This window comes from Mytilus californianus, unplaced genomic scaffold (genome assembly GCF_021869535.1).
Source record: "Mytilus californianus isolate M0D057914Y unplaced genomic scaffold, xbMytCali1.0.p SCAF_19, whole genome shotgun sequence".
NCBI classification, from domain to species: Eukaryota; Metazoa; Mollusca; class Bivalvia; order Mytilida; family Mytilidae; genus Mytilus; species Mytilus californianus.
Genome location: NW_026262667.1, coordinates 11330798 through 11348914, shown reverse-complemented (window position 1 = coordinate 11348914; position 18117 = coordinate 11330798). Strand labels below are relative to the sequence as shown.

Genomic DNA, 18117 nt, shown 5'->3' with positions numbered 1-18117 from the left:
GAAGCCCTGGTCTATAATTCAGTTTGATAGCTTCAGACATACTAATTTTTGACCTTTTTTAACATGACCAAATCATTACTTTTCATAAAAATTCAGCACCTAATTTTTATACGACCGCAAAAATTGAAAATTTTTTGGTCGTATATTGGTATGACGTTGGCGTCGTCGTCGTCGTCGTCGTCGTCGTCGTCTGGCGTCGTCCGGCGTCGTCCGAAGACACATTGGTTTTCGCACTCTAACTTTAGTTTAAGTGAATGGATCTCCATGAAATTTTACCATAAGGTTCAATACCACGAAAGGAAGGTTGGGATTGATTTTGGGGGTTATGGTACCAACAGTTAAGGAATTAGGGGCCAAAAAGGGGCCAAAAATAAGCATTTTTGTAATTCCAGACAATAACTTGTGTGTAAGTGTATGGATCTCTCTGACATTGTACCACAAGGTTCCATATCACAAAGGGAAGGCTGTAATTGATTTTGGGGGTAATTGCCTCAAAATTTTAGGAATTAGGGGCCAAAAAAGGGGCAAAAAACAAGCATTTTTCTAGTTTCATGACAATAACTTGTGAGTAAGTGTTTGGATATTTCTGAAATTGTACTACAAGGTTTCATATCACAAAGGGAAAGCTGGAATTGAGTTTGGGGGTAATTGCCTGAAACGTTTAGGAATTGGGGGCCAAAAAGGGGCCAAAAATAAGCATTTTTCTAGTTTCCAGACAATAACTTGTGTTCAAGTGTATGGATCTCTCTGAAATTGTACTGCAAGGTACCATACCACAAAGGGAAGGCTGGGATTGAGTTTGGGGGTGATGAATCATAAGGGGGTTCAAAAAATTTGGGGGGGGGATTTTTTTTTTTCTTTTTTTTTCTTTTTTTCCTTTTTTTTTTCTTTTAAAATTTTCCATTTTAAGTTGGTTATTTCTGATTAATATTTAAAAGCAAATAATGATGATATGGTAGGAGTTACACACCAAACAGGATGTGTAAATTATTATATAATAAGTATTGTGCAATAGCAAGAAATTTTCAATTGCACAGTATTGCACAATTGCAAGAAATCTTCAATTGCACAGTATTGCGCAATAGCAAGAAATCTTCAATTGCACAGTATTGCGCAATAGCAAGAAATATCCAATAGCACAATATTGCGCAATAGCAAGAAATTGTCAATTGTACAGTATTGCACAATAGCAAGAAATATTCAATTGCACAGTATTGTGCAAAAGAAGATACTTCATATAAATTGCTTATTTCTTGATCAATTTCAATGGGGTTTTATTCTTGAATTCTTGGGGTTCTTTAATATGCTGAATCTAACCGTGTATTAAGTTTTTGGATTTTGGGCCCCGTTTTTAAATTGGTCTACATTAATGTCAAAAGGGTCCAAAATTAAACTTAGTTTGATTTTAACAAAAATTGAATTATTGGGGTTCTTTGATATGCCGAATCTAACCGTGTATTTAGATTCTTGATTATGGGCCCAGTTTTCAAGTTGGTCCAAATCGGGGTCCAAAATTAAACTTTGTTTGATTTCAACAAAAATTGAATATATGGGGTTCTTTGATATGTTGAATCTAACCATGTATTTAGATTTTTGATTTTTGGGCCCCGTTATCAACTTTGTCCACATTGAGGTCAAAAGGGTCCAAAATTAAACTTTGTTTGATTTCATCAAAAATTGAATTCTTGGGGTTCTTTGATATGCTGAATCTAACCATGTATTTAGATTTTTTATTTGTGGACCCGCTATCAAATTGGTTCATATTGAGGTCAAAAGGGTCCAAAATTAAACTTTGTTTGATTTCATCAAAAATTGAATTATTGGGGTTCTTTGATATGCCAAATCTAACCGTGTATTTAGATTTTTAATTTTGGGTCCCGTTTTTAAATTGGTCTACATTAAGGTCCAAAGGGTCCAAAATTAAACTTAGTTTGATTTTAACAAAAATTGAATTCTTGGGGTTCTTTGATATGCTGAATCTAAACATGTGTTTAGAATTTTGATTATGGGCCCAGTTTTCAAGTTGGTCCAAGTTGGGGTCCAAAATTAAACTTTGTTTGATTTCAACAAAAATTGAATATATGGGGTTCTTTGATATGCTGAATCTAAACATGTATTTAGATTTTAGATTTTTGGCCCAGTTTTCAAGTTGGTCCAAATTGGGGTCCAAAATTAAACTTTGTTTGATTTCAACAAAAATTGAATATATGGGGTTCTTTGATATGCTGAATCTTACCATGTATTTAGATTTTTTATTTGTGGGCCCGCTATCAAATTGGTTCATATTGAGGTCAAAAGGGTCCAAAATTGAACTTTGTTTGATTTCATCAAAAATTTAATTATTGGGGTTCTTTGATATGCCAAATCTAACCGTATATTTAGATTTTTAATTTTGGGTCCCGTTTTTTAAATTGGTCTACATTAAGGTCCAAATTGGGGTCCAAAATTAAACTTTGTTTGATTTTAACAAAAATTGAATATATGGGGTTCTTTGATATGCTGAATCTTACCATGTATTTAGATTTTTTATTTGTGGGCCCGCTATCAAATTGGTTCATATTGAGGTCAAAAGGGTCCAAAATTGAACTTTGTTTGATTTCATCAAAAATTTAATTATTGGGGTTCTTTGATATGCCAAATCTAACCGTGTATTTAGATTTTTAATTTTGGGTCCCGTTTTTTAAATTGGTCTACATTAAGGTCCAAAGGGTCCAAAATTAAACTTAGTTTGATTTTAACAAAAATTGAATTTTTGGGGTTCTTTGATATGCTGAATCTAAACATGTGTTTAGATTTTTGATTATGGGACCAGTTTTCAAGTTGGTCCAAGTTGGGGTCCAAAATTGAACTTTGTTTGATTTCATCAAAAATTTAATTATTGGGGTTCTTTGATATGCTGAATCTAAACATGTATTTAGATTTTTGATTTTTGGCCCAGTTTTCAAATTGGTCCAAATTGGGGTCCAAAATTAAACTTTGTTTGATTTCAACAAAAATTGAATATATGGGGTTCTTTGATATGCTGAATCTTACCATGTGTTTAGATTTTTTATTTTGTAGGCCCGCTATCAAATTGGTTCATATTGTGGTCAAAAGGGTCCAAAATTAAACTTTGTTTGATTTCATCAAAAAATGAATTATTGGGGTTCTTTGATATGCCAAATCTAAACGTGTTTTTAGATTTTTAATTTTGGGTCCCGTTTTTTAAATTGGTCTACATTAAGGTCCAAAGGGTCCAAAATTAAACTTAGTTTGATTTTAACAAAAATTGAATTCTTGGGGTACTTTGATATGCTGAATCTAAACATGTGTTTAGATTTTTGATTATGGGACCAGTTTTCAAGTTTGTCCAAGTTGGGGTCCAAAATTAAACTTTGTTTGATTTCAACAAAAATTGAATATATGGGGTTCTTTGATATGCTGAATCTAACCATGTATTTTGATTTTGGACATTGGACCATAATAGGTAAATTAAAAAAATTGAAGTTCTTAGACCACATTCTTTCTGTGTCAGAAACCTATGCTGTGTCAAATATTTAATCACAATCCAAATTCAGAGCTGTATCAAGCTTGAATGTTGTGTCCATACTTGCCCCAACTGTTCAGGGTTTGACCTCTGCGGTCGTATCAAGCTGCGCCCAGCGAAGCATTTTATTTTAACTTGTAATTTCATCCCTCTACTAAATATTTCATGCATAAAATATAAAGAAATAAATTTTGAAAGTGTATGAAAAAATTTGCACGTTATACACTGTCCACACTAGGACTAGATTTGTAGACAACAAAAATCAAAGGACCATAACTGTGTCCTCAGACCTAATATAGGAAATAAAGTCTGGCAGACACATTTTATTGCCCGACCATTCTTACTTTTTCACTGGAATTACCAAAAATACATCACAACATATCATCAGTTTACTATCAATGTTAGAAGTTTGCATTGTTAAGGGTCAGAAAAGCTTGTGTCACATGCATCTTATCCTTAAACCTCCAAATGGTATAAGTATATTGATATTGAGTAATGATATTCAATTCAAAACTTGTTTAAGATACAAATATATGCTAAAGACAAACCTAGTTTCATATGACCTTCTTACGTCAGATTCCAAATTGTAAATGGTAGATTTAAGAATTAAAATCATCTGAAATAGTTGTTATATAATAAATTGTTCTATAGCAACCTTAAATATGATTATGTATTTTGCCTCTTGTTACACATGTGTATGTGTCTGAGTATTTCAAAATAAAGTATTGTATTGTTATTATACTTAATAACTAAACATATGTTGCATATTTAATTGATTTATTAGGTTAATCAATTTAATGGAAACTTGTTAAGGAGATTATCAATTTATTACATAATTCAGTTTTCCAATTATCCAGTTGTACAGGTAAAATTACGTAATTTGAAAAAAATACATATTACAATAAGATTTTCCCATCATTGGATAATAGATGAATGTATTAATCCAAATTACATGAATAAACTGACATTGACTGATAATACACAAATTTATTTGTTCTCCAGCTGTTAGATGGGAGATAACTGCTTGTGTATTTTTTAGTTGTTTGCTCTGTCATCACTTCAGATTTTAAAATAGGACAGAATTCTTAAATGCAATTTAAGGCATATAATGAAACTTTAGATGTGTAAATGCCTTGCAAAGGGGACATACACAAATATACATTTATAACTGTTCATTCTGCTTTATAATAAAGTTTGCATTCTGCTTTATAATAAAGTTTGTGATTTCCTACATGTTTTAAGTATACAAAGGGAGACCATTCAATCTCAGTTATCACAAATAAATTATAAAGAGAACTTTAACAAATATACTTTTGTAACTGTTCCTTATGCTTCATAACACAGTTCTGCTAGAATAGACTCTTGTATAATATAACAGATTTTGTAAAATAAATGAAAATTATAAAGATAATCAATTTATGTATCCAGGAGTTCATTTAGGCACATTCTTTTTGAAAATAATAGAAATTTTGACCTTAAAGATTTAAGTTGTGGGATTATGAATTGAAATCTATACAAATAAGTTCTAACATCATATTCCTTTCATCATCTGTAAAAGGTACATGTAGTTCTAAACTAAAATAACATTAAGTTTTTACCAGCTGTTTAGTTCAAATAAAAGCAAACACTGAATTTAAAAATCTTGAAGTGGGACTAATGCATATCTTTTGTCCCCAAGGCAAAGAAAATTTTATAGAAAATTATAGATAGGGATTACTATCTGGCGGTTGCATAAACTATTTGTATAAAGCTTTATCTTTCAGAGGGTAGAAGACCTGGATGCTTCATTTCTTGTATACAGATGCCTTATGTCACAATGTTTCTGTCTGTCATATATCCATTGTCCTTGACCTCATTGTTATGGTTCAGAGAATGCTTAAAAAAAGTGTTTAGTTTTTATGTCATCTGAAGTTATCTCTTTTTATATCTTTAAGACTTTTAACAGAAAATCAATCATAGTCTGTAAAGCAGTTGAGACATTTCAGCATCATCTTCGCTAGCCAAGGGTTATGATCCAGTCCCTTCCTCTCCACCCTTGGTGGATAAGATAGAATTTGGGATCTACGAGGTAATAATTTCCATTGGTCGCAATTGTAATTGGCTGCATCCAGTCAAAAAGCGCCTTTAAGATGATCATTTGTAAATGAACAACTGCCACGTGCTGATTGTGCAACATGTCTTTACCCCCCAAAACATACTACGACATTTAGTGACAATTTTAAAGTTCTTAATCAAATAATAGAAGTTCTTGGGTATGTTTTTTGCGCAAATGTTGGAATGTCAATGTAAATTTTTAGTTCCAGCTTTACGAAGTTTGTAAATACCAGAAGCAACCATTTTTACACCTCCACATTGAAGAGAGTTCAAGGGCTGCCATTGGTCAAGAGTGATGTAGTTGGAATGGGCGTGACTTATCTACTGATCGATGGCGCAACATTGTTATCACAAATGTTGGCTTAATCTGCCAAGGGTGGAGAGGAGGGGACTGGATCGTAGCCCTTGGCTAGCGAAGATGTTTCAGCATGTGCACTCTTGTTTCAATCACGCACCCTGCCCAACTTTACCTTACCCTAGTGGAAGAGAAACTTTTCAACTAAATAACATTTATATATCCCTTTGATAATAGTTTAAATTTGTATGTTTGGATATATACTGCTTTTTGTGATAATGCTAGATCAACTGGCTCGCAGCATCACTGGTGAAGTTTCTCCACTTCTAATGTAATTTTTACTTACATTTACACTTGAATTGGTCTTATAATACTCAATCTTAATACTCAAAAAGAATATTTTTCAATGGAACATTCTTTTCTGTTCATAGAATTGTTCCTAACCAAAGCTATAAAATGTTAATAATGTTGTTAAACCTTATTATATGTTTATTTATTGAGGACGAAGAGAGATCTTCATCATTTTAACTCTTCTTCAGCAGAGTTTTTATGCCCCCGCAGTAGATTAAGTTTTACCCTTGTCCGTACGTACATCCCAAAATTGGTTTCCATTCTCTAACTTTAGTTTGCCTCAACCAAATGTTATGAAACTTATACACAATGCTTAACACCACAAAACACAGATCAAGTTTGAATTTTGGTGGCGTCACTTGTACTGTTCTAGAGTTATGCCCCTTTACAAATGGTGAAATTGCTGAATTTTTCATTTCCATTCTCTAACTTTAGTTTGCCTCAACCAAATGTTTTGAAACTTATACACAATGCTTATTACCACAAAACACAGATCAAGTTTGAATTTTGGTGGCATCACTTTTACCGTTCTAGAGTTATGCCCCTTTACAAAGGAAAAATTGCTGAATTTTTTATTTCCATTCTCTAACTTTAGTTTGCCTCAACCAGTTGTCATGAAACTTATATATACACAATGCTTATTATTATAACAAACCACAGATCAAGTTTGAATTTTGGTGGTGTCACTTTTACTTTTCTCAAGTTATGCCCCTTTACAAATGGAAAAATTGCTGAATTTTTCTTTTCCGTTTTCTAACTTTAGTTTGACTCAACTAAATGTTATGAAACTTATACACAATGCTTATTACCACAAAACTCAGATCAAGTACAAATTTGGGTAATGTCACTTTTACAGTTCTTGAATTATGTCCCTTTATAACATTATATGCAACTGGGGGCATCATCTGTGTCCCTTGGACACATTCCCCATTTATTTTATTTTCACAACATAATATTGCACTTTTATGATGGTTTATAAGTACATGTATATGATAATTATTATTGGTAAGACACAATCATTAAAAAAGGAAAAATTCAATTGAATAAGATAATCAATTTGTACATTATTTCACATTTTTTTCTAATGAAAATGTAAACAAGATAACATAATCTGTTAAATCAGCTGATAAACTTGTCTTTTTGAAAGGTTTTTGAAATGGAAATCCAAAAAGTTGAAAGTTATGATATCCATGTTGAAGTGTCAATTAGAATGATAACAGCTTTTGCAAGAAAGATAACTCTGTTACATCTCTTACTACTTTTGTAGAGTTTCTTCCCTTTGTGCAGATGCATTTGAATGTGTATGCCAATTTTCTTTTTTTTTAAATGACCCCATTACTTTAACCTTTGAATTTAAGATGTATTTTTATAGAATCGATCAAAGAGGATGATTATATAAGAGAAGTTCTTCCAAATCTAAGTGGAGTAATTAATTATATTTACAAACAAAAATATCAGTTGATTGGAAAAACAGTTGGATAAATTTTATGACTAAAAACTTAAAACATATCATGTACATTTTGTATATTGTTAAGTATTGACATTTATTTCCCAAAAAGACAGAAAAACAGATTTTTGGTAAAGTTTATATAATTTTCTATATTTCAAGCACCTTTCAGCCTAATGAAAACATATGTTGTGCTGTTACACCAATGTCCCAGGTTAGGGGGAAGGTTGAGTGCTCACAAACATGTTTAACCCTGCCACATTCTTTATGTGCCTGTCCTAAGTCAGGAGCCTGTAGTTCAGTGGCTGTCATATTTGTTTTTTCGTAAATTGTTTTGTTATAGGTTAGGCAGTTATTTTTCTCATTGAATTGTTTAATATTTTCTTCTCATGGGCCTTTTATAGCCGACTATACGGTATGGGTTTTCTCATTATTGAAGGCTGTACGGTTGCCTATAATTGCTTACATCAACTTTATTTGAACTTTAGTCTTAGGTGGATAATTGTCTCAATCGCAATCATACCACATTTCCTTATTTTATATAGTGATTTGACAAAGCTACTTTTTACTTGCTGTTTTGATAATTATTTAGTCAAACGATGGAAATAATTTGTAAAGGTCAGGTGTGTGTATCATTACTATAAAACAAAAGCTTTCACAAATATTAAACAGGCCACTTCCAGATCCATAGTTTTATATCTTATTTGAATTTTAAAATCTATATTCTTTTGTTTATGTAATAGATGCAGCTAACTTATCAATTTATAATTAGTGAAAATAATAAAATTGAGAATGGAAATGGAGACAGTGTCAAAGACACAACGATCCGACCGAAGAGCAGAAAACAGCGGAAGGCCACCAATAGAAAATCCCGCATAATGTATAATATTATCAACCACACATGCTTGTGTATTTTCATATCATGCCATGATTAGCCTTAGATTGGAAATAATAAATTCTTGGTTCTTCAATGCAGCATATAACATCATTAATTCATTTAAAAAATCTTTTCTCAAAAGTGATGTCATGTTTCAAGGCTTAGCTACCGGGGTATTGGGGAAAAAATGTTGTTAAAATGGAAATGCAGCATCTTTTCCTTAAAAAAATATGGTTAATTACACTAGCATTGAAAAGGAAATGTCAATAAGGATATCACTGATCAAAATATAATATTAGAGGTCATGTAAGGTCAGAATTTGTAATGAGGAAAACAGACAAGAAATGACAAATGATTTATCAAATACTGGTAGTAGACATAGTGTTTTGTTGTAAGTCCCAATGGTAACCTTGGAGGAATGTTCAGAATAGGAAGAGACTTGTGTAGATTGTTTTTAATTAGTTTATAGAGAGAGAGACAGGCCTTGATCATGCTATAAATTACTATACCTCTATCTGGAGACAAAGATATGTATATATTTGTTAGATATCTTTATTCGTTAAAGTCCTTTTTATACTACTGCAAAATTTTTTTGGGGTTCGTATAATGCTATGATGTTGTCGTCGTCTGCGTCGTCGTCCAAAGACACATTTGGTTTCCGGACAATAACTTTTGTTGAAGTGAATCTCTATGAAATTTTACCAGAAGGTTCAATACCTCAAAAGGAAAGTTGGGATTGATTTTGGGGGTTTTGGTACCAACAGTTAAGGAATTGGGGACCAAAAAGGGTCCAAAAACAAGCATTTTTGTAGTTTCCAGACAATAACTGGTGTGTAAGTGTATGGATCTCTCTGACATTGTACCACAAGATTCCATATCACAAAGGGAAGGCTGGGATTGAGTTTTGGGATAATTGCCCCAAACATGCAGGAATTAGGGGCAAAAAAAGGACCAAAAACAAGCATTTTTCTAGTTTCCAGACAATATTTTGTGTTTAAGTGTATGGTTCTCCCTTAAATTGTACTACAAGGTTCCATACTACAAAGGGAAGGCTTGGATTGAGTTTGGGGGTAATTACTCCTAGGGGGGTTCCAATTTTTTTGGGGGCTCATACTTTTTTTTCTTCAAAATTTTTTAAAATTTTAAAGAAGAAATCTTCAATTGCACAGTATTGCGCAATAGATTTTTAAGCTCTTTGACCACATTTATTTTGTGTCTTGCCCCAACTGTTCAGGGTTCGACCTCTGCGGTCGTATCAGGCTGCGCTCAGCGAAGTATTTTATTTTAATTTTATGCTGCATCTTTCAATGCAAAGGTACAGTGTAGTCAACATTGAACAAAGAATTCCGCTTTAAACTTTTCTAGGGCCCCCATCTTGAAATTACACAGGGAGGTGTGAGCTTTTGCTCCATAATGAAGGCCTCACAACTCTGAGCAAGGGCATTGAATGATATGAAGTAAGATCCATACTCTGAGCAATAGGGCATTGAATGGTTTGATGTAAGATCCAAAGTCTTTGATTAAACAATAATGAATTTGTCTAACTTAATTATTAAGGAACCATTAAATTTGTTGTCTTGAGCACTGCTTTATAGTTTTGATTGTATTGGATTTTTTGCCAGTTTTTTTTTTAAATAGAATACATCATAGATCTAGTTATAAGCCATGAAACAGATGATGAACAATGAATCTGTATTACCTGTGATGTAAAGTACATAAACACATCATGATCTCTATTCTTCTGTTTATAAGAAGGTCGAACAAGGTCACTAATAGAACAGTGTGCCTTATAGCTTTATAAATACTCTAGGGACACAGTTTTTGAAAGTTTTAACTCTTATGTGAGAATTGACATTAAAATAGGTTATTTGACCGATTAATTGAAGAGTTATATTCTAAATTATAATGTAAAAGTGTCCCAAAACAATTGAATTGTATTTTGTATGTCTGAGGAAGACATGATATGTATGATTTATTATGTTCTAAATGGTTCTCTGTTGTAAAAAATGGCATATGAAATTGTGTCTGAAATAAAATGTTTATAATTTCTAAAAGTTCAGATGTAAACCTAATGTCACATAGGACTTGTAGTACACTTACATTTATTAGAACATCCCAAGGCTTACTACAAAAAAGAATGTCAGATTGTCCTTTTGCTGTTAAAATTTTTTGGAAATTGAAAATTTACTAATTTTATTGATTCTTTTGAATGAAAGGAGAAGTGAGTATGTCAATGAGACAGCAACCTAACAACACAAAAAAACATCAACTTCTGATCAATTTTTAAGGAGAGATATAGAAGTGTCACTCACAAAAATATGTACTGTATATTTCCATTTAAACAGCAATCAATCATTAAAATCAAGTAAAATTAAGTTTGTCTATGTGGAAGACAAAACGTCCAGTTTGAATTTTCAGCCTTCTTATGGTCGTATTATCCTCACATTTATACAACATGTATGTCATATAGTCATTGGAGATATATACCTTGACATTGATGACAGTTTGTTTTGTTTTTGCATGTTGGGTTTCTAAGTTACATGATATAAATAAAAGGAGATATACAAAATGTGTAACCTGATATCTCTTATAATTCATAGGATCATCATATATTACATTGCTAGTTTTAAAGACTTTCTCCATTTGTTTTTAATTATCTTTTTTATACTTTTTCAGGAAAGAACAGAAATAGAGGGATCATTGTTTGTATACAAAAGGTAAGTTCACTTATTTATTAGTATACAAAAGGTAAGTTCACTTATTTATTAGTATAAAAAAATTAATAATAAATATGTAAAAAGTATAACAAGAATGCCCATAGATACTGACCAGTACAACAGACCATATCAACCAACAGTACCTGACTCCACTGAATTAGGCCTGGATCTGAGAAATCCAGGAATAGGAGTGTGTCCCACAAAAAATAAATCAAACATATTAATGACAAATGTGGATTAAAGTGTTTGAAAAGGGGGCCCAAACTAGACAAAGTTTGGTGTTGAATATGTTAAAAAAAGTGGATTAACCATAAATGTAGCCCCATAAGGGACAGGGGCACCCAGTCACCCTCCCCTAAATCCACCTCTGAATGTAAACCATTTTTTATTACTAGACAGAATTTTAATCAATGCAACATAATTAAAAATTTAATGTTTATATATATGTGTATTGAAATTAATGTGTTTACCCTAGTTGTAAGTTCTTATAGACAGCAGGTTATGTATTGCATTTGCTGGCAGACTCTCAGAAAGAGAGGAATATACAGACAGGTAAATAGGGAATGTGATGAGATGTTAATTAAACTGGGTAAAATCTTCTCATCTTGTCCAACATTCTGTCAAACTAGGACTATAAAGTAAATTACCTCTAGGTGTTGTATTTTGGTTTAAAAACCTTTCAATTAACCCTTTTGTAGTATATTACTTGTAAGAATCTGGGATGAATTAAAGATGAGACTTTAATTACACCATTTCCAATCATAGTTTTTGTTTTGCAATTAGATTGTTTTTTAAGATTCTCGCTAGTAATCCTTGTTTCCTGACCTGTTCTGCAATGTAATTTCACATATTAAGTTAGAAATTGGATTTTGATCTGAAAAAGTATCAGATAGAAGCAATGTTTCTGAAAATGAGTTATTACTGGTTTGTTTTAGTTTTTTGTGGGATTTTTTTTTATTTTTGAGGGGTAGATAGGTTGAGATTCTTATTTGACAATCTTTCCCAACTTATAAATTTTAAAAAAATATGCTATATTCAATTTTGACTGTTGATCTTAAGAACTATCACTTTAGATAACAGAAATGGCTTAAATACAGACAAAAGTACCTGTTTTTTTTTACTAAGGACATGTGTGTTAATCTCTATAGCTTATAAAATCCAGAAAAGAACAGAAATATCAGTATACATTTAGTTGAAAAAAGAAAAGAAAATTTTCATTCAAGTTATTTTCCAGCAGCTAGTAAAGAATACCAATTTTAGAATTTCATGAATATAAAAAAGATGTGGTATGATTGCAAATGAGACAACCCTTCACAAGAGACCAAATGACACAGAAATTAACAACTATAGGTCACCATACAGCCTTCAACAATGAGCAAAGCCCATACCTCATAGTCAGCTATAAAAGGCCCCGAAATGACAAAAGTAAAACAATTCAAACGAGAAAACCAACGGCCTAATTTATGTACAAAAATACTGGATTATATTTTCAAAGCAAACATCAAGCACTGTGAATCGTCAACAAATCCTAAGTAATCTTTCTGTGTTACATTATTTTCAGTTTGATGTAGGAACAATGAAATTTACCCACAATGCATTAGATTTTTAGTCTTGTTCTGATACCAGTTTATTGTCAAATGCATTTATGATATCAAGTATGTGTATTCTCTTATAATATAAATTCACAACCATGAGGGTATCAATGTTAAGAAACAGAAGCATAATTTTATTATAATCTTAGATTCCAAGCTGAATAAGCCGAACTTTTAAGTGAAATTTATATAAATCTTGCAGGTCCAAGCTTTGTAAATAATATAAGTACATTGAATTAATTTTGTTAAGTAGTAAATTATAGGTTCTATAATATTGGGGAAGAATCTGCAGATTTCATGACCTGCAATTTGTTAAAATTCAAGATTTACAGGAACTGAAATCTAACAAGTTGGAAGCTTTGATTGTTGCAAAGGTAAATTTAGCTTCCTATTACAAGTATCTCAAAGAAAACCTTTAATCACTCTCAAGTTGAGATATCCCAAATGTTGCTTTAACAAGGTCAACAAAGCAGGTTTTGCTTCATATAATTAATCAATACAAAAACAAACAGAAATGGTCTATTAATTTATCTCTGATTTCATCCCATAATAAAATTTAAGATCTTCTCTATCAGATGATAATTACATCATATGGGTGTTATTCCATGATATATTGTGCAGTAAAGCACATGACTTGCACCTGAACATGTATCAACAGTTACCATCCATACTGATATCATATCTAATCATCTTAAACTGAAGGGAATATATAGTGACACGTGTATATAAATATTCTGGAGGAAGATTAGGGTAGTTCTAAACCTATATTTATACTTCAATTCATCTTGTGATTGTGTCTTAAAACAAAATGCCCCTTTTTATTTTTTATTTTTTTTTTTATAAATGGGTTTCCAAAAAGGTTTTATACATTTAATGAGATGAATTTCATCAAAAAGTATTCAATTTAAAACTTTTAAACCAGCTGTGTAAATCTGCATGAGTTTCCAATTTCAATGAAGGGGCTTATAGTTGCAAATGATGAATGATAAAATTGTTTTTCATTGCTTTATATAAGGTGGTTGTGGCAATTATTGGTAAATGCCTGCTTAAACTTTTTCTGCAAATTTTTAGGTTTCTTCAGTTGCAAAAGTACTGTTAATGTTCTGTTTTTAGAATCTTGACTAGAAGATCAGTATCATGTATAGATACTATATGAGTGGTACTGGCCTAGGTAAATTTGTCAGGTAGATCCTATATGAGTGGTACTGGCCCTAGGTAAATTTGTCCGTTAGATCCTATATGAGTGGTACTGGCCTAGGTAAATTTGTCAGGTTGAGTAGTTTTAGTAATTTATATATCAGTTGAAATCATGCAGATATTAAATTGGAAAGCCAAGAAGTCAAAATGCATCAAGAGCTTCTAGAATTCTTGTTTGAAATGAAATTGCAAAACTTTAATAATACATTTACATTTGTACTACTAACTTCACTTTCAACTGTTGGAAGATTGCTGCTTAAAAAGATGTACATAATCTGTAGATGATCTGACCTAACCAAAACTTGCAGAATTTATGCTAAAAATTATTGGGATAAAAAAGGAACATATGTATGTATGTAAGTTGACCTGTGGAAACTAGAAAGAAAAATGTATAAATCATTAGAATGATAAAATGTGGCCTTTCCATTTGTTTAGGACCTTTGAAAGTGCGTGTTTGATTTATAGATTAATATTGTCCATGATCACAACAGTAGTGTCTGTCCATTGATTTAATATCAACCTCCAAAATAGTGATCAATACAGCATTACTGAAATAGACCAATTTCTCAGGCCTCTTCAGATAATGAAAGCTATGTTCTATAAGTAGACATGAAAGTTTTATCACTCTTAAAAAGGAGAAATGTTTAACTTTAATCATTGTAGCTAATCAGGGATCTTCCTTGCCATGTAATAAACAGATGTGTCAATCATTGTATAAAATGGGACATAGTATATTGTGTTATTCCCAGTGGATAACAGTTCAGTAAAGATTTAATGTTTAGAAAACAAAAGAAGCTTCCATGGGAAATGACAAGTTATCTTCGTTGGAAATGAAACTAATCTAAAGATGTTTTATATTACCCAAAAAAATCAATTAAGAATGAGTTATTGAACTTGGATTAAAAACCTGTCATAGTATATAAGACAACAAGCAGTGTTACATACAGAAATACAGTCCAAGATAGATTTATGAAGTTTTTCTTGTAATAATTACTTTCTCTTTGTCCTGTGAAGGAAATTGAGCATTTTCAACAATTTTAGTGGGAAAAGTCTTTTGACTGATGCAAATAGGTCTCTGTTTATTGTTGACTAGAATTAAAAGTTCAATAGGTTTAAGATTAACTTGGTTAAGTTATTCTCAAAATTGTACTTCCTTGATGAGTATAAAAAAATGATGGATACGGAGTGCCGCTATGGATGGATATAAAGTGCAGCTATGGATGAATATGAAGTGCAGCTATGGATGAATATGAAGTGCAGCTATGGATGGATATGAAGTGCAGCTATGGATGGATATGAAGTGCAGCTATGGATGGATATGAAGTGCAGCTATGGATGGATATGGAGTGCCGCTATGGATGGATAGGATGGATATGAAGTGCAGCTATGGATTGATATGGAGTGCCGCTATGGATGGATATGGAGTGCCGCTATGGATGGATATGGAGTGCTGCTATGGATGGATATGAAGTGCAGCTATGGATGGATATGGAGTGCCGCTATGGATGGATATGGAGTGCCGCTATGGATGGATATGGAGTGCCGCTATGGATGGATATGAAGTGCAGCTATGGATGGATATGAAGTGCAGCTATGGATGGATAGGATGGATATGAAGTGCAGCTATGGATTGATATGGAGTGCCGCTATGGATGGATATGGAGTGCCGCTATGGATGGATATGAAGTGCAGCTATGGATGGATATGAAGTGCAGCTATGGATGGATATGGAGTGCCGCTATGGATGGATATGGAGTGCCGCTATGGATGGATATGGAGTGCAGCTATGAATGGATATGAAGTGCGGCTATGGAAGGTGTATGCTGTAAGAAATGTTGGGATAGTAGGATTCAATCCATATACCTCCCAAAAACAGTAATGGTTTGGGAGGGTTAATTCTGCCGGAAAGATAATTACGGCCAATAACAGATATAATGCTTAGCTCTCCTATAGCACTATAATAGTGTGTGGAATCTATTATCAGTAGACCTTGTCCGTTATTGAATAAGACTAATTGTTTTTGACAAAACAGTATTTTTTAGTCATTGCTTGAAATAGAAAGAGCTTACAAGTACTGTCAATGAAATACTCATTAGAAACTGTGAAATAGGAATTTTCATAGGGGTATATTTTTGCTGTTTTCAGGATTAAGGTCAAATCCAGCTTGCCTAAATTTAGAAAATAAATCTTCTCAAACAGATTTACTTATGAAAATTGGAAAAACTTCATGAAAAATAAACCACTTGACAGTGTTTCAATTGCAAATTAAAATTTTAATTTTCCAGATCATAAACATTTCTGTTTTCTATAAGAAGTTTGATATCTGTCCATAGAATGTGTCTTTGAACTGTATTATAAAAGTTTGATATCAGTCCATAGAATGTGTCTTTGTACTGTATTATAAAAGTTTAATATCTGTCCATAGAATGTGTCTTTGTACTGTATTATAAAAGTTTGATAACTGTCCATAGAATGTGTCTCGGTACTGTATTATAAAAGTTAAATATCTGTCCATAGATTGTGTCTTTGTACTGTATTATAAAAGTTTGATATCTGTCCATAGATTGTGTCTTTGAACTGTATTATAAAAGTTTGATATCTGTCCATAGATTGTGTCTTTGTACTGTATTATAAAAGTTTGATATCTGTCCATAGATTGTGTCTTTGTACTGTATTATAAAAGTTTGATATCTGTCCATAGATTGTGTCTTTGTACTGTATTATAAAAGTTTAATATCTGTCCATAGATTGTGTCTTTGTACTGTATTATAAAAGTTTAATATCCGTCCATAGAATGTGTCTCTGTACTGTATTATAAAAGTTTGATATCTGTCCATAGATTGTGTCTTTGTACTGTATTATAAAAGTTTGATATCTGTCCATAGAATGTGTCTCTGTACTGTATTATAAAAGTTTAATATCTGTCCATAGAATGTGTCTTTGTACTGTATTATAAAAGTTTGATAACTGTCCATAGAATGTGTCTTTGTACTGTATTATAAAAGTTTGATATCTGTCCATAGAATGTGTCTTTGTACTGTATTATAAAAGTTTGATATCTGTCCATAGATTGTGTCTTTGTACTGTATTATAAAAGTTTGATATCTGTCCATAGAATGTGTCTCTGTACTGTATTATAAAAGTTTAATATCTGTCCATAGAATGTGTTTTTTTTATTTAAGGAATGACTGTAATATTTTTTCTGTCGATGAAGAAATAACATCAAAAATGTGGTGCACACTGAATAATTTTAAAGTGTGCACCACATTTTTTATGTTATTTCGAATAGACAGAAAAAATATTACAGTCATTTCTTATAATTTAATTCTAAATTCCATTTTAAACCGGAGTAAACCATGAAAAAACGTTGATGACGTCACGGTCACATGACAAAATTATGTCTATGAGCTGATAAACAAAACAACGTCAGCCAATCAGAAGAAGTGTTACATCCAAATTTAAATTATTGTATAATGGCTATATAAAAGGAGCAATTGTTAGATGATGTTATAATGTGGGAAAATCAATCATTTTGCTTAACTTTTACTCTGTGGAGAATTTAAGGACTAAGGAGGACACCAAGTCTATGGCATTGAAATTTATTTCATTTAAATTTTGAATCATTTTCCTTAAAATGTGAAATCTACTCTGATCTTGTTTGTATTAAATTGCAAATTAAAATCTTAATTGTCCAGATCAAAAACATTTCTGTTTTCTATTCTCTCAAATAGTTGGTGGTGATCCCTGATCCTAGTACTTCCCTATACTCACTCATAATGAAATGTTTTTGATCTGGAAAATTGAGTCCTATTTTCTGTTTTTTTTTAATCTCTGGTGTTTCCTGCTTGCTTGGCTCATTCGCTCACAAATTATATAAAGGCTCTCACTATCTCCTTGTTATAAGATTTATGGCAAGCAGGTTTGTTAAGTAAAACAATTTATTAGAAGTAATACAAGAAATTTAATCATAAATATACAAATTATGTACTTAATATTCTTATCGTATGACTTTCAGGATTAT

General features: G+C 31.8%; 1 protein-coding gene and 1 long non-coding RNA gene across 2 annotated transcripts in view; one reads left to right on the top strand and one right to left on the bottom strand.

Annotated features, from left to right (window-relative positions):
- Positions 1-18117, top strand: part of LOC127726930 (mRNA-decapping enzyme 1B-like) — a 98148-nt gene that overhangs the window by 6764 nt on the left and 73267 nt on the right. The window contains exon 2 of the mRNA XM_052234318.1: positions 11267-11307. Within this exon, the coding sequence (XP_052090278.1) occupies positions 11267-11307 (41 nt within the window). The remainder of the gene's footprint in view (positions 1-11266; positions 11308-18117) is intronic.
- The window catches only part of LOC127726945 (uncharacterized), a 60861-nt gene continuing 42842 nt past the window's right edge, over positions 99-18117 (bottom strand). Inside the window, exon 2 of the long non-coding RNA XR_007993724.1 lies at positions 99-3614. This is a non-coding gene — a long non-coding RNA (uncharacterized LOC127726945). The remainder of the gene's footprint in view (positions 3615-18117) is intronic.